Below are 21,490 nucleotides of genomic sequence, written 5' to 3'. Positions count from 1 at the left end.
AGTTTGGGTGGGCATTCTATGTTTTCTGTTTCTGTGTTGGTTTTTGGGTTGCCTGGTATGGCTCTTAATTAGAGGCAGGTGTTTGGCGTTCCTCTAATTAAGAGTCATATTTAGGTAGGCGTTGTCACAGTGTTCGTTGTGGGTGATTGTCTTCCGTGTCTGTGTCTGTACACCACGCGGGACTGTTTACGGTTTGTTCGGTTTGTGTAGTCTGTTTCCTATTCGTGCGTTCTTCTTGTTTTATGTAAGTTCGTCGTCTAGGTCTGTCTACACAGTTTGTTGTTTTTGTTAGTTTAGTCAAGTTCGTGTTTTCGTTAATAAAATATGTCATTTCACTACGCTGCGCCTTGGTTCCCTCAATACTCCTCCTCTTCAGATGAAGAGGAGGAGGACTGCCGTTACAAGAACATGAAAAACTGTTTTTGTTACTTTCGTCACTTTTCTCAAATGTGTCTTATGTCGTATACTGATTGAGAGGATCAAGTCTGCCTATCAGTGCAGCCGATGTCCCCTTAGCACGAGCGCACCGTTCATGCAACATGTTGGCTCCCCACTCATGCTGCACAGAAGTTAACACACTTGAATAATGCAACAAGGCATGTTGAAATGTTGATACTGTTAATTACTTATTAGAAAACTTTACAATACAAGATGATACCGGTAGCTTCCTACTTTGTAAGCTAACTTTCCTTGCTAGCTTACAGATGACGCTGACATCAATTCACTATCCTAGTACTTTGTTTGTGATGCAAAATATGATGATTTCTAAGCTAATTGTCACCAAAAAACTATTAATTCACTTAGTCATCTCCATCCAAAGATCCTTTCCCCCTTCGTCTGTCACGTCTCTTCCTCACCAAACTAAACTGACTGTGTGGGCATGTGACTCATCATGAATGACGTCATTACTGGGTTTAAGGAGACAGCGGGCACTTTTATAAAAGAAGAGATTGCTACTTCTATGACATTTTGTTGATCAGTACAATAAAATAAGTCCCAAATGGAAGGGAAACAGATTGTCTGTTATCTGTAGCCATATGAAAGCAGCGAAAACAAGCTCAATGCATGTACACACTCCTATTGAATATGCATTCACCTGTATTGTGGATAGACCGCCTAGACTACATCTTGATTTCCCAGTTTATCAATAGAGATTTACTATTCAAATAAATGATTACCATTATGCTGTTATTTAGTTAGATTGGTAAAAACAAAGCCAAATTAATTGTATGATTTTATAATTAATGCAAACATAGCTATCCCTGAAACATGTTGACATCAAATTTAAAATGTAATGATATTGAACTCAAGATTCCCAACTATTGAAGAGAGCAGTAGCGGAGTTTATCTGTCTGGATAAAGTGCCATTCTGTGACTTTGGCTAATACGCCTGTTTTGCCGTGGTATTGAGTATCATGATGGTATCGAGTATCGCGATATTAAACCTGGTATCGGTATCGAAGTAAAAATTCTGGTATCGTGACAACACTAATGCTAATGCAGGAAGTCCAACTGCATTACAATACCCATTAGGAAAATAAGTGGTATTTGGAAACAATGGATCAATGTATCAAAGTATAAAGTTCACAAATGAATTGTGTGCAACTGGCATTGCAACAATGTTACGCATAAGCCTGCCTAATGGTTGATTTCGAAAGGATCCCTTGTTGAGAATAAAACTACATTACTGGCAGTAATTGGATCGAGACAGCTATATACAATAAGACCATTAGCCAAAGAGCTTTAATTTGCAGTTTTGGTGGCTTGAAGTAGTAAGTACTTCCGAGGACCTTACCAATAGTGAAATGCTTGTGATGTCATCTGTTACAGCATCTCCAAATTCACTTGAGTGAACTCCAAATGTGGTGCACAGCAATAAATGGACACAGATGCGTATCCAAATCTGAAAACCAAGAAAGACAAACACACAACATCATGAGAAATGTCTACAGATAAATATTCTATTAGCGTAACTAGCTGTTGCCTACAATTGAAGAGTTTCATTTCAAAATGCCATATATCCATTTTCAGAAATGTTGGTATATTAGCTTTTATTGTTTTAAAGACATTCTTAAATAGATTGGTGTGTTTTTTCACTATCTACTTATGGCATGGGGTTGTTCAATGACAGACGTACTGTATTTGTTTAAAATCTGTCACTTGATGGTTTCATTTCAGAGAGTGTAAGGGGTGCGTAACTGGTGGCAGGGAAGTCAAACGCAGGAGAGCAGAACTAGGTAATAGCCGGAGCAGTTTAATTTCAAAACCAACGGCATCAAGAAAATAACTTGAGGACAAAACCCGACGCGCACCAGTCAACATGTGCACAAGCACTTACAAACAAACAATACCACACAAAGACATGGGGGGGGAACAGAGGGTTAAATACACAACACGTAATGAAAACCAGGTGTGTGGAAAAAGACAAAACAAATGGAAAATGAAAAATGGATCGGTGATGGCCAGAAGACCGGTGACGTCGACCGCCGAACACCGCCCGAACAAGGAGAGGAACTGACTTTGGCAGAAGTCGTGACAGAGAGACAATCATGTATTTTTGGGGGCAAATGCTACTTTTCCACCTCACTCTCAGATAACTGTTTTTTAAGAACAGTACAAATTATACATTTGTGACAAATATTATACTTTTTTATAATTCAATACAGTAATATGAGATTTGTATGTAAAACATTTTACATTTGAGTAATTTAGCAGATGCTCTTATCCAGAGCAACTTACAGTAAGTGCATTCATCTTTAGATAATTGAGTAAGACAACCACATATCACAGTAAAATATACAGGATACCAACATTTAATTCCAGCTGAACAATGAATATATAGCGTTTTGCAAAAAAACATTCTCATACATATCTAAAATCTGTGAATAAACAATCATTAGAAAAAAAAGTGGATATAGCATTTTGGAAATATATTATTTAAATTAGACATAATCCACTAAAGTTAACCCTTAGGCTGATCTTAGTTGATCAAAGGTAGCAACCTGACACTTAAAAACCATCCTAGGCATGAGAAGAGAAGAGCACATATCCACGCAACTTTATTTTCACCATGGTGATGATATTGTTCCCTTAGAAGTCTGTCTTCAAACACTAGGCTCCGTAAAATAGACGGTGATTAGTGCTCTAGTCCTTTCTAGACACAGCTTGCCATTATATGGTTGTCAGCAGCTAACTTGGATGCTTCTCTTTTGTTATTATCTAATTGGCTCACTTCAATCTTCTGAATTGCAGCCTTGGTATCCAGACCAGGCCTTTCACTGTCTAATGACTAATGCCTGTAGTGTTTCAGGGAGGCCTGTGTGACAGTCTGCCTACACCTCGCCCCTGGAACATTCCCTCGCCCCTGTCACCCCCCCTCGCCCCTGTCACCCCTTCCACCCTTTTCCCCATAACAGTCTGAGCATGTTATGGGCAATTCCACAGTAACGGAATTACGCTTTGACCCAGTATTTTCACTTTTAAATGTATGCCAAAAAACCCCCATTGATTTTAAAGTTTAACAAACCATAAAACTCTTTGAACAAGGACTACTTTTAACAATCTCCACTGAAAAATGTACAAAAACTAATTTAGTGATATAAAGTTGCAGATGCAAACTTTGGTAATGGAATTGCAGCCTTGGTATCCAGGGTCAAATTTCCCTCAGGTGATTAACTGTTAAATATCTGCGCCAAATTAAGATTCAACGATGTCTGTAGAAAGAATGGGGTGTCAGCTGTGACATGGCACCTTGAGTTTGAAATAATCTCGGTAACACCTCATTTTAAGGGGTCCTTATTACAGTGCAATTACATGTGTAAATACACTAACAAGTATTGTAATTAAGTTTAATACTTCAGAGTTACACTTTAATAACAACATGTAACTGGTGGTAATTGCAGTCTGTTAATTACAGGGGTGTAACAACGAATGCTTGTTACCATGCTTGTTAAATGTAAAGGTTTCCGATACCATCCCAACGCACCATATTTCAGCCTGCACAAACCATGTTATAAGTGTTAACCAATTGAAAACCGACCACCTCATTGAGACAACTCTGCAATAAAGGTCTGGCAAAAATGGGTTCAAACGGTTGACATGAAAAAATACTTGAACATTAAATGATTTAACAATTTAATTTGAAAACGGGTCAGTTATTTTAACCATCAATTAAATTTTTTTTAGACACATTAATAAACAGTTATGGTCAAATTGTGAGAGAGTCATTCGTGCTTGCCAAATTGTAACCCTATGAAGCTTGGTTGAATAATGGTTTATAAATGCACTTAAAAATGTCATTTGACAAACTGTCGATCATGCAAGGGTTTTCACTGTTGGAACATTCTCACTTTTGGATGGGATACATTGGTGCAATTATTTATTTATTCAAGGAATTAAGGCATCATGTCAAGATCTGCTACACGTTCGGAATAATGGCGACCTCGAACATGCCCAAGTGTTGACACTGACTTCATGTAACAGTGTGTAAAGAACGGGATCGAGAAGGTCAGTGTGCGAATTCCAAACATGAAAGATTACTTTAAATAAAACAAGGTGTTGTGTCAAAAATGTCAACACACGAGACAGAAAGTACATTTTCATGCAATTTGTTTAGCTTTTTTGTATACATTAATTCTTCCTTGACGATTTAGCATAGGTAGTAAGCTAGCGTTTGCTAGCTATCAAACTTTAGCTAGTTTTTGTTGGGCCCACCAACTAGGCTAGCTAGTTAGTTAAAGAATAGACTTTCCATGCAATCTGTTGTTTTTTTGGATAAGCTAGCATGCTAGCTAGCTAGTTTTCCAACCTTGACTTGCTAGCTAGCTACCTAAAGTTGGCAAATATGCTATGGTTGCTAGTCACTAGCTAGCTAGCTAGCTAACGTTAGCTGGGCTCTTCCCTGAACCCTTTTCTAAGGGTATCTGTTAGCTAGTTACTTGTGTCAACACAAACACTATTGTTGCTAGCTGGATAACGTGATAACTAGCTAAGATGCTAGTTAGGCCTAGCTAGCTATATGCAAAAACTACAGAAATCATGATGATGATAACTAGGGGTGATGAATAGTGTCTATGCTAAATTGTCATACATTCATCTTCTCTACCACAGATTCCAACAAGGTCTTAGACTCCAGGATGGGAAAATGCTTACAAGTAAGAAACAGATGAGGTCAGAGACTGAGTTGTCCATTGTTACGTGTAATGTTAAAAAAGGGAAGAAAAAGACAATCCCATATTTCTAAATTAGCTAGCTATCTAGGCTACTCACCATAATTTAGGCTAAAGATGTGAGTCACCACTAGAATAGTTGTTTTTGTGTTATAGGCCTATCTTTGTTTAATCTAACAATACAAATCTGTATTATCTTGTAAGTTATTTTAACATGTTGCAATAAGGTTGACTAAAGTAGAAGCTCATCTTTTGTTTGTAGGTATTTTCACTTGGTAATGAGCAATACAAGTAACTATATAGATATTGATCATAGCTCACTATAAAGTGACACTTATTAAATAGCTAAATCCTGTGTAACTAGCAACAACCTTGTACTTATTCCGATATTACAGATATGTACTCCGTGGTATATTACTGTGTTTATTTTCTTACTTGGATGGCGCATTCAGATGCTGACGATTCGATTGTCAGAAAAGGTAACGTACTTTGTAGATACATAATAATTCAAAGCAAGTACCCCTCAAGATATCCTCAATTTCAACAAGCTAAATCCTGTGTAACACCTATTAATTGCATTGTACTTATACAGATATTACATGTACTCTGTGGTGTACTAGTGTGTTTATCCTCTCACTTGGATGGAGCTTCCGGAAGCCTTAAAATAAGTACACATTAATTACAAGTATGTACCATTCAAGATGCACTTCATTTTAAGTAGCTAAATCCTGTGTAACACCTTGTAATTGCATTGTACTTATGGGTTTATCCCCTCACTTGGATGGCAAGGAGGTTCAGGTTGTCATAATGGATAACGTACACATTGATTACAAGTTATCCAAACCAAATATCTGATCTGTTTTTGTAAACTCAACCAAGTTAACCTAGATGTTACACTCTTTTGGGGCAAGTGCTAGCAACAACGAGTGGAGATTTTGAATAGTGCGCATTCACGCGTAGGTAATTAGAGTTTATTGAGCATGGTAATAAGCATTAGTTACACCTCTGTAATAACAGACTGCAATTACCACCAGTTACATGTTATTACAGTGTAACGATAAGTTATTATAATTAACTACATGTTACAGTGAAATTACATGTGTAATTACACTGTAATAAGGACCCATTCAAATGAAGTGCTACCAAAATCTCTTTTGGTTAATGAACTACAGTAAGTGAAGTTGATTTACACCCGGTAATGGAATTACATCATGGGTCCCTGATCTGTTCTACACAGTAATGTATAATTATGGATATTAATGTCATTTTCCTCATTTTTGGGTAATTCTGTAACATAATTCAGAGATTTAATCACTTAATAATTCATAAACAAAATTGTTATCAGTAAAAACACTATAACTAACTGGTAGGTCTACCTTTACTTGTGACTTCAGTAAACTTTCATCATCCTCCCTCATGAGGGAGAGAAATGAGAAAATATCTTAAAGATATGTAGGTTTTTGGTCACGGAATTACAAGACAGTATTTCTTAAACTTACAGAAGTTAGACAATTTCTCCAAAACGAAATGTAAGTGTTTACATTAGTTGGTAGGGGTCTTTACCTCAGCATTATTGTATTTTGATGTATTTCTGATACCTTTTAAGACTATTTCTGGTAGATGTTTTCTAAAATGTATGCACGCATGACTGTAATTGCTTTGGATTAAGGCGCCTGCTAAATGGCATATATTATTATTATATATTCAGACCCCTTTTCCATCTGTTTATCCAGAAATCAAAGTCTTAACTTATGCCACTTTTTTTACATGGAAAATGGTTGAAACATGTATCTATGTCATTTCCCAAAACTATAGACTCTTAGCTTTCATTTGACATGCTCCTATGAACTTCAGATGTTGGTGCTCATGGGTCCTTTTCGATGTAAATTCCCTTATGCAACAGACCGACCTGACCCACACCTTACACCCTCATAGCCCAGATAAGAACTCAATATTAGGAAGGTGTTCTGAATGTTTTGAGCACTGTGTATATTATCAAGGGCCGGTTGCACCAGTTGGTTGTAAGTGGTTCATAACTCTACATCTAAATGCGCTCAATGCCGGACCAAAAAATTTGACGTGTGGCAACACGTCAAATCTAGAGGTATGACTGGGCGTAGATTATACGCCTAGTAGAGAGCAGGCGTAGGTTTTTAAATTGGGACTATCGTCATCATGATACGCACAGAAAATAATAGCAATCTATATTTTCAAAAGGATGTGAGTCGTGTTCATATTTCACAACCTCCACATAGTTTTTGAGTTGCCTATGAGTCAATAGCAAAACAATAAACCTGATTTATTCTACATTATATCATTATACCTTTTTCTGATCAGTGACAGATTAGCAAACAAATAGATTAGCTACCACCACTATTTATTAGTCCAGCCAGAGATAAAATAACCTCATATATGCTAGACGGAGATTCAGTAAAGCAAAATCAAATTGATTGATTATCCGACAAGTCAAGGGCTTTAGGTTGGGATATAGGCTACTACGCGTGTGAAGAGCAAAATAATCAACTAGTGCTAAACAAGGTAGACTAAAGATTATGATCATGAGCACTAACCTCAATATAGCTAATTGTAACCAAATATCCAAGCAGAGATTCAGCGAAAAAGATTTGACATTGATTTATCAAGATGAGTCCCTACACCTGTCTCAATCAATCAAAAAACAGTTGTGAAATGATACACTACAGGACCAAAAGTATGTGGAAACCTGCTCGTCAAACATCTCATTCCAAAATCATGGCATTGATATGGAGTTGGTCCCCCCTTTTATGCTTAACAGCCTCCACACTTCTGGGAAGGCTTTCCACTAGATGTGGGGACTTGCTTCCATTCAGCAAAAAGAGCATTGGTGAAGTCAGGCACTGATGTTGGGCGATTAGGCCTGGCTCGCAGTCGGCATTCCAATTCATCCCAAAGGTGTTCGATGGGGTTGAGGTCAGGGATCTGTGCAGACGAGTCAAGTTCTTCCACACTGATCTAAACAAACCATTTCTGTATGGACCTCGCTTTGTGCACGGGGGCATTGTTATACTGAACCAGAAAAGGGCCTTCCCCAATATGTTGCCAAAAAGTTGGATGCACAGAACCGTCTAGAATGTTATAGTATGCTGTAGCATTAAGATCTCCCTTCACTGGAACTAAGGAGCCTAGCCTGAAACCATGAAAAACCTCCCCAGACCATTATTCCTCCTCCACAAACGTTACAGTTGGCACTATGCATTGGAGCAGGCATCTGCCAAACCCAGATTTGTCCGTTGGATCGCCAGATGGTGAAGCGTGATTCATCATTCCAGAGAATGCGTTTCCACTGCTCCAGAGTCCAATGGCAGCGAGCTGTACACCACTCCAGCCGACTCTTGGCATTGCGCATGCTGATCTTAGGCATGTGTGCGGCTGCCTGGCCATGGAAACCTATTTCATGAAGCTCCTGATGAACAGTTCTTGTGCTGACGTTGCTTCCAGAAGCAGTTTGGAACTTGGTAGTGAGTGTTGCAACCGAAAACAGCAGATTTTAACGCGCTACGTGCTTCAGCACTCAGTAGTCCCGTTCTATGAGCTTGTGTGGCCTACCACTTTGCAGCTGAGCCGTTGTTGCTCCTACACGTTTCCACTTCACAATAACAGCACTTACAGTTGACCGGGGGACCTCTAGTAGGGAAGAAAATGTATGAACTGAGTTCTTGGAAAGGTAGTATCCTATGACGGTGCCACGTTGAATGTCACTGAGCTCTTCAGTAAGGCCATTCTGCTGCCAATGTTTGTCTATGGAGATTGCATGGTTGTGTGCTCGATTTAATACACCTGTCAACAACGGGTGTGGCTGAAATAGCCGAATCCACTAATTTGAAGGGTTGTCCACATACTTTTGTATATAGTGTAGTTGACCACACACGGCTATTGCTTTAAATTATTTAAAACAGTTGGATGACTTTGGGAGTTTCGGTAAGCAACAATTTGATACATGCCTTCAATTGCATTAACCTACTTTATTCCAATATTTTTGTCATTCAGTGATATTCGTCCCCCCAGTAATTATTTATTGATCCATCCAGTTGTGGTTAAGGAAGCGTGCATGCATAGTGGTGGGCTTTGCAAAGTGAAATGCATCGCAAAGTTTAGAAATGCCACAAGGATGGTATGAATGTGCATTGCTTATGCCGGATTTAGCAACAATTAGTCTCATTTTGATTGTTGCAACAGGTGTAAATTCTGATCCCGAAGTCGGACCTAGCATTTAAGACCAACTTGTTTACGCAGATGTGCTATTAGCAAAAAGCATTATCACCTGTAGCCCAACTGATGAATGCATAGTGCCTATAAAATGTACACAGGCAAAAGCATGGGGTTTATACATCTGCATTTACTCCATTGGACACAAAATGCTGATTTGTTATTATTAATAATTTTATCATACAGATGAATATATAAATAATAACATGTTTTTGTTGTTTTTATTACAAAGTATGTTATTGCCCTTTTAAGGACATTGCCCCTTTTAAGAGCTCTGTTAGTAGCTACACCTAAGACATGCTTGAAACTCCATGCTACACAAGCAGATGAAGGAGTAGAGAAATACACGTGGTAGCAATGTAAAACTGTGATCCCTCTCTTTTTTTTTTAAACGAAGGCCAAAACTGTTTTTAGTTAAGAATTGTTGTGCATTGACTGCTTGTCAGAATACAGTTTCTCTCCTAATACAGTTTCCCCTCCTATGGCTCTCGCAACTTTAATACGCCTTGAGAATAATATTTATCTCACACCCAACAAGCCGACTAGGTAAGTAGGTAAAGTATTCTACAATGGGGTTGTCTGTGAATTTCTTTATAACAACATTACAATCACAAATATAGTAGCACTGGAAAGTTACACCATTATTTCTATCTCTACTTTGCACATTCTTCCACTGCAAATCTACCATTCCAGTGTTTTACTTGCTATATTGTATTTACCTCACCACCATGGCCTTTTTTTGCCTTTACCTCCCTTATCTCACCTCATTTGCTCACATTGTATATAGACTTATTTTTCTACTGCATTATTGACTGTATGTTTGTTTTACTCCATGTGTAACTGTGTTGTTGTATGTGTCGAACTGCTTTGCTTTATCTTGGCCAGGTCGTAATTGTAAATGAGAACTTGTTCTCAACTTGCCTACCTGGTTAAATAAAGGTGAAATATTATTTTTTTTAAACATCCTGAATGATAAAGTATAGGCTTTAAATTACTTTGCAAGCAGTTACAATAAGCTACACACGGTTGTCTGAGTTGAGCGCTGCTGTGGTGAGCATTATCGACGATTTAATTCCATTCATCGGGGTTTAATCCACAATCAGGCATGTCAGTTCAGTGCACACAGGGTAACAGAGAAAATAACATATTTGAGAATACATATTTCGTAGAAAAGACATGCTTCTGTCTGGAGATTTTATTGTGGATCTCAAAAATGATCTCTCCACAATCCATATGAGGAAAAACTGTTGCAGTGACGGAGAACTTTACCCCTGTCTATGCTTAAAACAAAGGAAATAAAACCCTGGTGTTGTGGTCGTTATTTTACAATTAGCTATGCCACAACTGAGCAAAAGTTCAAACTACTTTGGTGTAGCACTTGGTCTTAAAAAAGTGTCATGTGAGGCAGGAAAATGCCAGGCCCCGGTGGAACAGCCATTGTTTCATAGATGCCTGGGGACTATACACAGTGGCACGTTTGGACAGTGGTAAACTGTCACTGGTAAACCACTTCAAGATGAGGAAATGGATATAATAGCATCATAGGCTTTGACATCTGGCTTTGGTTAAACTGGGAGAACACAATGGTGTCAGGGTCTTGTGAGGGATGTTTTATAAGGGCTACTTCAGAGACTCAGCATGAATTTAGGTTCTGTCTGTATCCCAAAAAATCAGATTGGAAGACAGTATAATAGATCAGGGAACAATATTTATGACTTATGTCTTGCAAAAAAGGCCCCTTAAAGCAAATCAAGTTTGACATGTTAAAGTGTTAATTATAAACTTTAGAAGCATTTTTATAAACCTTGAATACACTAAACGTTCGCATTTACTGCAACAACAGGGTTATCAAATTCAGGTCCACCATCTGAATATGATTGGAATTTGTTTCCGGTAACTGCTGGGTTGAAGTGATCTTATCTGTAATTTGCATATTCTGGAGGACATTCCTGAAATAAGATAAATCAGTAGTTTACAGATGGTAAAGTTATGTTATCACTCAAAAGCTATACCGATTCAAGTGTAATGTAAAAACAAGGTAGTTACATATGATATAGTTGTTATTAACCAAGCAACTTAATGTAAGTTGAAATCCAGTAGTGTGTGACAACTTTTTCAGACACTACCCTAACCAGGTCAAATTAGGAGACAGGAGAGCACTAGGTATAACCATTTTGTGTTACATTATACTTACAATCTAACAATCTTTACGGTTGGTGGTCATCAGCTATCCTTTAGCTCGAAAAGCTATCGCCAGTTTTGTACAACGCGACTCAGACCAGAGCATACCGGACTTATTTTTCTCTCCATATCCCCGGATTTCTACCGCAAGCTCTGGACATTTACACCTGGATCTTGCAGCTAGCTAGCTGCTATCCGAGTGACAATTGGCTTACGTCCGTCCCGGAGCAAACATCAATTATTCCCGAGCTAGCCAGCTGAAGAGTTCCATCAGCCACTCCTGGGCTACAATCACCTCACGTTAGCTGTCTTATTGGCTGCTATCTGAATAGATCTTCGGACAATTTTCTTGGGTCACTACATCTATTTTGCCAATTGGATTGGTCCCCTCTACCACACGGAACCCCACTAATCTACCGACGGAAACGCACGAGGTGGCTAAAAACAGACCTCCATCCTCTGCCAGCTTGCTACCGATGGCCCGGCCAGCTGTCTGAATCGCCGTGACCCCAACCAACCTCACTACTCACTGGACCCTTATGATCACTCGGCTAACCATGCCTCTCCTTAATGTCAATATGCCTTGTCCATTGCTGTTCTGGTTAGTGTTTATTGGCTTATTTCACTGTAGAGCCTCTAGCCCTGCTCATTATACCTTATCCAACCTTTCAGTTCCACCACCCACACATGCGATGACATCACCTGGTTTCAATGATGTTTCTAGAGACAATATCTCTCTCATCATCACTCAATGCCTAGGTTTACCTCCACTGTATTCACATCCTACCATACCTTTGTCTGTACATTATACCTTGAAGCTATTTTATCGCCCCCAGAAACCTCCTTTTACACTCTGTTCCAGACGTCCTAGACGACCAATTCTCATAGCTTTTAGCCGTACCCTTATCCTACTCCTCCTCTGGTGATGTAGAGGTGGATCCAGGCCCTGCCGTGCCTAGCTCCACTCCTATTCCCTAGGCACTCTCTTTTGATGACTTCTGTAACCGTAATAGCCTTGGTTTCATGCATGTTAACATTAGAAGCCTCCTCCCTAAGTTTGTTTTATTCACTGCTTTAGCACACTCTGCCAACCCGGATGTCCTAGCCGTGTCTGAATCCTGCAGAGTTCTGATAGCCTGCAGAGTTCTCTCCTACTATCCAGGTCTGTACCCAAACAATTTAAACTTCTACTTTTAAAAACAAGTCTCTCACCATTGACGTCTGCTATAGACCACCCTCTGCCCCCAGCTGTGCTCTGGACACCATATGTGAACTGATTGCCCCCCATCTATCTTCAGAGCTTGTGCTGCTAGGTGACCTAAACTGGAACACCCCAGCCATCCTACAATCTAAGCTTGATGCCCTCAATCTCACACAAATGATCAATGAACCTACCAGGTACCACCCCAAAGCCGTAAACACGGGCACCCTTATAGATATCATCCTAACCAACTTGCCCTCTAAATACACCTCTGCTGTTTTCAACCAAGATCTCAGCGATCACTGCCTCATTGCCTGCATCCGTAATGGGTCTGCGGTCAAACGACCTCCACTCATCACTGTCAAACACTCCCTTAAACACTTCAGCGAGCAGGCCTTTCTAATCGACCTGGCCCGGGTATCCTGGTAGGATATTGACCTCATCCAGTCAGTAGAGGATGCCTGGTTATTTTTTTTAAAAATGCCTTCCTCACCTTCTTAAATAAGCATGCCCCATTCAAGGAATTTAGAACCAGGAACATATATAGCTCTTGGTTCTCTCCAAACCTGACTGCCCTTAACCAACACAAAAACATCCTATGGCGTTCTGCATTAGCATCAAACAGCCCCCGTAATATGCAACTTTTCAGGGAAGCTAGAAACCAATATACACAGGCAGTTAGAAAAGGCAAGGCTAGCTTTTTCAAGCAGAAATTTGCTTCCTGCAACACAAACTCAAAAAAGTTCTGGGACACTGTAAAGTCCATGGAGAATAAGAACACCTCCTCCCAGATGCCCACTGCACTGAGGATAGGAAACTCTGTCACCACCAATAAATCCACTATAATTGAGAATTTCAATAAGCATTTCTCTACGGCTGGCCATGCTTTCCACCTGGCTACCCCTACCCCGGTCAACAGCACTGCACCCCCCACAGCAACTTGCCCAAGCCTTCCCCATTTCTCCTTCTCCCAAATCCAGTCAGCTGATGTTCTGAAAGAGCTGCAGAATCTGGACCCCTACAAGTCAGCCGGGTTAGACAATCTGGACCCTTGGTCCATGCTGGTCATGGGTGCACCTCAGCCACGCTCAAGGTCCTAAACGATATCTTAACCACCATCGATAAGAAACAATACTGTGCAGCCGTATTCATTGACCTGGCCAAGGCTTTCGACTCTGTCAATCACCACATCCTCATCGGCAGACTCGATAGCCTTGGTTTCTCAAATGATTGCTTCGCCTGGTTCACCAACTACTTCTCTGACAGAGTTCAGTGTGTCAAATCGGAGGGCCTATTGTCTGGGCCTCTGGCAGTCTCTATGGGGGTGCCACAGGGTTCAATTCTTGGGCCGACTCTCTTCTCTGTATACATCAATCAGACGACACGACACCATTCTGTATACTTCTGGCCCTTCTTTGGACACTGTGTTAACAACCCTCCAGACGAGCTTCAATGCCATACAACTCTCCTTCCGTGGCCTCCAACTGCTCTTAAATACAAGTAAAACTAAATGCATGCTCTTCAACCGATCGCTGCCTGCACCTGCCCGCCCGTCCAGCATCACAACTCTGGACGGTTCTGACTTAGAATATGTAGAGAACTACAAATACCTAGGTGTCTGGTTAGACTGTAAACTCTCCTTCCAGACTCACATCAAACATCTCCAATCCAAAGTTAAATCTAGAATTGTCTTCCTATTTCGCAACAAAGCATCCTTCACTCATGCTGCCAAACATACCCTCGTAAAACTGACCATCCTACCGATCCTCGACTTTGGCGATGTCATTTACAAAATAGCCTCCAATACCCTACTCAATAAATTGGATACAGTCTATCACAGTGCCATCCGTTTTGTCACAAAAGCCCCATATACTACCCACCACTGCGACCTGTACGCTCTCGTTGGCTGGCCCTCGCTTCATACTCGTCGCCAAACCCACTGGCTCCAGGTCATCTACAAACCCTGCTAGGTAAAGACCCCCTTATCTCAGCTCGCTGGTCACCATAGCAGCACCCACCTGTAGCACGCGCTCCAGCAGGTTTATCTCTCTGGTCACCCCCAAAACCAATTCTTCCTTTGGCCCCCTCTCCTTCCAGTTCTCTGCTGCCAATGACTGGAAAGAACTACAAAAATCTCTGAAACTGGAAACACTTATCTCCCTCACTAGGTTTAAGCACCAGCTGTCAGAGCAGCTCATAGATTACTGCACCTGTACATAGCCCATCTATAATTTAGCCCAAACAACTACCTCTTTCCCTACTGTATTTATTTATTTTGCTCCTTTGCACCCCATTATTTCTATCTCTACTTTGCACATTCTTCCACTGCAAATCTACCATTCCAGTGTTTTACTTGCTATATTGTATTTACTTCGCCACCATGGCCTTTTTTGCCCTTATCTCACCTCATTTGCTCACATTGTATATAGACTTATTTTTCTACTGTATTATTGACTGTATGTTTGTTTTACTCCATGTGTAACTCTGTGTTGTTGTATGTGTCGAACTGCTTTGCTTTATCTTGGCCAGGTCGCAATTGTAAATGAGAACTTGTTCTCAACTTGCCTACCTGGTTAAATAAAGTTGTAAAAAAAAACGTGATATAAATATATTGACAATGTACTTACCAGGAGCAAGCAACTTAATGTAAAAGTGATGTGCCATTTTGTTTTACTTGTAGTTACAATGTAACAACCTTTGCAGGCAACAGGCTAACCAGGAGAAAAATACAACTTTTCTGTTTGACTTTTCTAATATGGATTTGAAAAAGATTCATATTCAAACTATTCAAATTCAATTCCCATGTCAGACTCAAAGCAATAACTATTATTAAAACGTAATAACTAGTTCGTAAAACGTATGCACACAGGGTTGTAAAGCTAGCTATCATTTCCCCTCTTTTCACTAATAGTAGGTAGCAGCTAGCTAAGCACTGGCACAATGTCAACACGTTTTCCAACACTGTCACTGGTTTAATCAGGAAGTGCATAGAGAATGTTGTTCCTACAGTGACAATTAGAACATATCCAAACCAAACAATGTGGATGAATGAACCACCGCATTTAACCACGGTAAGGTGACTGGGAACATGGACAAGTACAAACAGACCATCCATGACCTCTATAAGTCAATCAGAGACAAAAATACATCATAGGGAAAAATTCAATGGCTCAGACACAAGACGCATGCTGCAGGGATTCCAGACAATCATGGATTATCAAGGGAAAACTAGCCACGTCACAGACATCGACGCCTCACTCTCAGACAAACTTAACACATTCTTTGCCCGCTTTGAGGAAAACACACCGCCATCTTGGCTGTAGCCGACATGAGTTGGACTTTCAAGTGTGTTAACCCTCGCAAGGCTGCTAGGCCGGACGGCATTCCAAGCCGCATCCTCAGTGCATGAGCAGACTAGCTGGCTGGAGTGTTTACGGACATTTTCAACCTCACCCTATCCCAGTCTGTTGTCCCCACTTGCTTCAAGATGTCCACCATTGATTGTTCATGTAACCAAGCAAGCTAAGGTAACTGAAAATCGACCCATAGCACTGACCTCTGTCATGATGAAGTGCTTTGAGAGGCTGGTCAAGGACCATATCCCCTCCACCTTGCCTGACACACTAGACCAGGGGTATTTAACTCTTATCCTATGAGGTCCAGAGCCTGCTGGTTTTCTGTTCTACCTGATAATTAATTGCACCCACCAGGTCTAAATCAGTCCCTGATCAGAGGGAATCAATGAAAAACACAGCGGAACTGTCTTTGTGGTCCAGAGTTGAGTTTGAGGACCCTAGACCCACTACAGTTTGCATACCACCCCCAACAGCGCCACGAACAACGTAATTGCTGTTGCACTGCACACCACCCTATCCCACCTGGACAAGAGGAATACCTATGTGAGAATGCTGTTCATCGACTACAGCTCTGCTTTGAACACCATAGTGCCCCCAAGCTTGTCACTAAGCTCAGGGCCCTGGGTCTGAACCCCTCCCTCTGCAACTGGGTCTTAGACTACCTGACGGGCCGACTCCAGGTGGTGAGGGTAGCCAACAACACCTCTGCCACTCTTATCCTCAACGCGGAGGACCTGAAATAGTCCCACCACACTGACACCATGGTGAAGGTGCAACAGATGCCTAAACAAAAAAGCCCCTAAAACCCTCAAACTTCTATAGATGCACCATTGAGAGCATTCTGTTGGGCTGCATCCCCGCCCGATACGGAATCTACACCGCCGTCAACCAAATGGCTCTCCACAGGGTGGTGCAGTCAGCCCAACGCATCACCGGGGGCAGGCTTCCTGCCCTCTAGGACACTTACCGAACTTGGTGTCAAAGGAACCTCAGACACCAAAGTCACGGTCTGTTCACTCTGCTACAATCTAGCAGAAAGAGACAGTACAGGTGCATCAAAGCCAAAAGACTGAAAAACAACTTCTATCTCCAGGCCACCAGACTGTGGCACAGCCACCATGTCATCTCCTGTAATAAGTGAGAGTAGTAAGTAGTAAGTAGAGGCAAAGATGAAGATGAAGGGGAGGAGACGGGTTAAATAAGGCTGTTTAAGCCTCGAGACAATTGAGAAATGGATTGTGTATGTGTGCCATTCAGAGGGTGAATGGGCAAGACAAAAGATTTAAGTGCCTTTGAACGGGGTATGGTAGTAGGTACCTGGCGAACTGGTTGAGTGTGTCAAGAACCGCAACGCTGTTGTGTTTTCAATCTCAACAGTTTCCCGTGTGTATCAAGCATTGGAGTCAACATGGGCCAGCATCCCTGTGGAGCGCTTCTTCCATGCCTGGAAGAATTGGGTCTGTTCCGAGGGCAAAAGGGGCTGCAAATCAATATCAGGAATGTATTCAGAGCCCTTGACTTTTTCCACATTGGAGCCTTTTTCTAAAATGGATTAAATCATTTTCTCCCTCATCAATCTACACACAATACCCCATAATGACAAAGCAAAAACAGGTTTGTATCATTTTTTTGCAAATGTATTAACAACCCCCCCGCAGAAATATCACATTTACATAAGTATTCAGACCCTTTACTAAGTACTTTGTTGAAGCACATTTGGCAGTGATTAAAGCCTCAAGTCTTCTTGGGTATAACGCTACAAGCTTGGCGCACCTGTATTTGGGGAGTTTCCCTCATTCTTCTCTGCAGATCTCTCAAGCTCTGTCAGTTTGGATGGGGAATGTCGCTGCACAGCTATTTTCAGGTCTCTTAAGAAATGTTCAATCGGGTTCAAGTCTGGGATCTGGCTGGGCCACTCAAGAACATTCAGAGACTTGTCCCAAAGCCACTTCTGTGTTGTCTTGGCTGTGTGCTTAAGGTCGTTGTCCTGATGGAAGGTGAACTTTTGCCCCAGTCTGAGGCCCTGAGTGCTCTCGAGCAGGTTTTCATCAAGGATCTCTGTACTTTGCTCCCTTTCCCTCGATACTGACTAATCTCCCAGTCCCTTCCGCTGAAAAACATCCCCATAGCATGATGCTGCTACCACCATGCTTCACAGTAGGGATGGTGCCAGGTTTCCTCCAGACTTGACGCTTGGTATTCAGGCCAAATAGTTAGATCTTGGTTTCATAGATGAGAGAATCTTGTTTCTCATGGTCTGAGAGTCTTTAAGTGCCTTTTGGAAAACTCCAAGCCGGGCTGTCATGTGCCTTTTACTGATGAGTGGCTTCTGTCTGGCATCTCTACCATAAAGGCCTAATTGGTGGAGTGCTGCAGAGATGGTTGTCCTTCTGGAAGGTTCTCCCATCTCCACAGAGGGACTCTGGAGCTCTGTCAGTGACAATCAGGTTCTTTGTCACCTCCCCCGACCAAGGCCCTTCTCCCCCGATTTCGTCTAGAATGATGGACGCAAATCTGTTCTTGTGGACCTTACCTCCAAACTTCTTCCATTAAAGAATGATGGAGGCCACTGTGTTCTTGAATTCTTCAATGCTGCAGAAATGTTTTGGTACCCTTCCCCAGATCTGTTCCTCGACAATCCTATCTCGGAGCTCTACAGACAATTCCTTCGACCTCATGGCTTGGTTTTTGCTCTGACATGCACTGTCAACTGTGGGACCTTACATAGACAGATGTGTGTGCCTTTCCAAATCATGTCCAATCAATAAAATGTTCCCCAGGTGGACTCCAATCAAGTCGTAGAAACATCTCAAGGAAGATCAATGGAAACAGGATGCACCTGATCTCAATTTCAAATCTAATAGCAAAGGGTCTGAATACTTATGGAAATAAGGTATCTGTTTATTTTAAATACATTTGCAAAAATGTATTACAACCTGTTTCAGCTTTGTCATTATGGGGTATAGTGTGTAGATTGAGGTAATAATGTATTTAATCCATTTTAGAATAAGGCTGTAACGTAACAAAATGTGGAAAAAGGCAAGGGGTCTGAATACTTTCCTAATGCAGTTTGGGGTCTGATAGAAAAACACATTGTTTGTCCATTAAAATAACATCAAATTGATCATAAATACAATGGAGACATTATTAATGTTGTAAATGACTATTGTAGCTGGAAACGGCTGATTTTTTTTTAATGGAATATCTACATAGGCGTACAGAGGCCCATTATGAGCAAACATCACTCCTGTGTTCCAATGTCACGTTGTGTTAGCTAATCAAAGTTAATAATTTTAAAAGGTGAATTGATCACTCGAAAACCCTTTTGCAATTATGTTAGTACAGCTGAAAATGGTTGTTCTGATTTAAAGAAGCAATAAAACTGGCCTTCTTCAGACTAGTTGAGTATCTGGAGTATCAGCATTTGTGGGTTCGATTACAGGCTCAAAATATCCAGAAACAAATAACTTTCTTCTGAAACGTCAGTCTATTCTTGTTCTGAGAAATGAAGGCTATTCTACGTAAGAAACTGAAGATCTTGTACAACGCTGTGTACTACTCCCTTCACAGAACAGCGCAAACTGGTTCTAACCAGAATAGAAAGAGGAGTGGGAGGCCCCGGTGCACAACAGATCAAGAGGACAAGTACATTAGAGTGTCTAGTTTCAGAAACAGATGCCTCACAAGTCCTCAACTGGCAGTTTCATTAAATAGTACCTACAAAACACCAGTCTCAACGTCAACCTAGAAGGCCCAGCATCCCGGAGTCGCCACTTCACTGTTGATGTTGAGATTGGTGTTTTGTGGGTAATATATTATTATATATTTTTTTTACACATATTTCACCTTTTTTTGTGTATGCATAAAACTACCTTAATTCTTCTATATAAAAAAAAAACTACCGTTCACCTTTAGATGAGTCCCTTGACACTTGTGGGGGTCGTAGAGCAAAACGGAGAACACCATCGTGTTCATGAGAGTCTCATCTTTCCATAGAGGGGTCAAAACATTTGGACGCTAAAGACATTTTCGTGAGAAGACCGATTTTACGGATGTCTCATGGTCTAACAAACACCGCTCTAGCTCTGTCACCTTTAACCTCCAATGCAAAAAATACATATCTCTAGCCTAAACTGACAGATTTTGAAGGGGATTTTTGCATTGTGTTACTTAGATTGACACACCAGTGCTTGATCAAAATGAAAACAAGGTAAGTTGGAAATTAATAGTAATTGGAGATTAAATTACATTGTTTAACAAATCGAACACACATTTTCATAAAGAACTTAAATTAATGCTTCCTTGTTTGCTTCAGTAAGTCATAGTAGAAAAAGAACAAAGCCAGGTTTCTGCAGTGCAGGTTTGATTTAACTCCAGACTAACACTTTTCTACTTCTTAAAAGGCCTGTGTTCACACTTTGTTTGGTGCATTACTGCTCGAGGTATGTTGTGTTTGCTGCACTGCACTGCCTGATGACAGGGCCAGCTACAGGCATAAGTGACATAAGCGGTCTTTTTTTTTTTTAGCTCAGTTAGGGACTTGAAATTTGGTTGTGCATCATCAGTTTCTCTTATTATGTCAGCAAACCATTTTTTGATTGGTAAATTGGTCTAGCCAGCTATCTAAACTTGTAGTAATCATGGCCGAATACCGATGCAGGGCATGTGCCCAGGGGCCCTGACCTCCTGGGGGCCCCCATGGATTTTGTTAGTCACTCTTCCTTAGATATCATTAACATGGCATAAGTATTGGCAAAATGTGTAGAATTGCAGGAAATTAGCTGTAAAACTGCCCATTTTTATCTCTGCAACATGGCAAAATGAGTAGAATTGCATGAAATGTGTTATAAAATGTCTAAACCTCTCTCCGCCCCATGGCAAAATGTGTAGAATTGTAGAAAGCTTGCTTTAAAACTGCAACATCTGCTCTACTCCCAATGGCAAAATGTGTAGAATTGCAGGAAATGTACTTTAAACAAAAACAAATATCTGCCGTCAAGAGGGGGGCCACAAATGTTTGGCCCGCGAGGTGGAGTGGCCCCCAACAAAATGTTGCTTTGGGCCCCAAATTTTAGGGCCCTGCCTGATGATTACCCATGTCCTCATTGTCTACAACTTACTTTGATTCTACAGCCACTTTGATCCTGCGGTATCATTAACCAAATAGACTCAACAGGCCCTCCAGATACCCAGGCCTGTGCCTTCCTCTCCAGCCTTCTCCAACAACATACAGTAATCTCATTGTACAAAAACACAGGGCCATGCATATCATTAGTGCCACATGGCATATTTTTATTTAGGCCATCCTTTTTTCACAGGCAAGACCCTGTTCCTAATCT

General features: G+C 40.9%; 1 protein-coding gene across 1 annotated transcript in view; it reads right to left on the bottom strand.

The window, feature by feature from the left end:
- The window catches only part of kitlga (kit ligand a), a 59,802-nt gene that overhangs the window by 22,561 nt on the left and 15,751 nt on the right, over positions 1-21,490 (bottom strand). The window contains exon 2 of the mRNA XM_039001592.1: positions 1,796-1,903. Within this exon, the coding sequence (XP_038857520.1) occupies positions 1,796-1,903 (108 nt within the window). The remainder of the gene's footprint in view (positions 1-1,795; positions 1,904-21,490) is intronic.

Source organism: Salvelinus namaycush, chromosome 9 (assembly GCF_016432855.1).
Source record: "Salvelinus namaycush isolate Seneca chromosome 9, SaNama_1.0, whole genome shotgun sequence".
In the NCBI taxonomy this organism is placed as follows: domain Eukaryota; kingdom Metazoa; phylum Chordata; class Actinopteri; order Salmoniformes; family Salmonidae; genus Salvelinus; species Salvelinus namaycush.
Note: the sequence above shows the minus strand (reverse complement) of the source record. Positions and strands in the feature narration are given on the sequence as shown.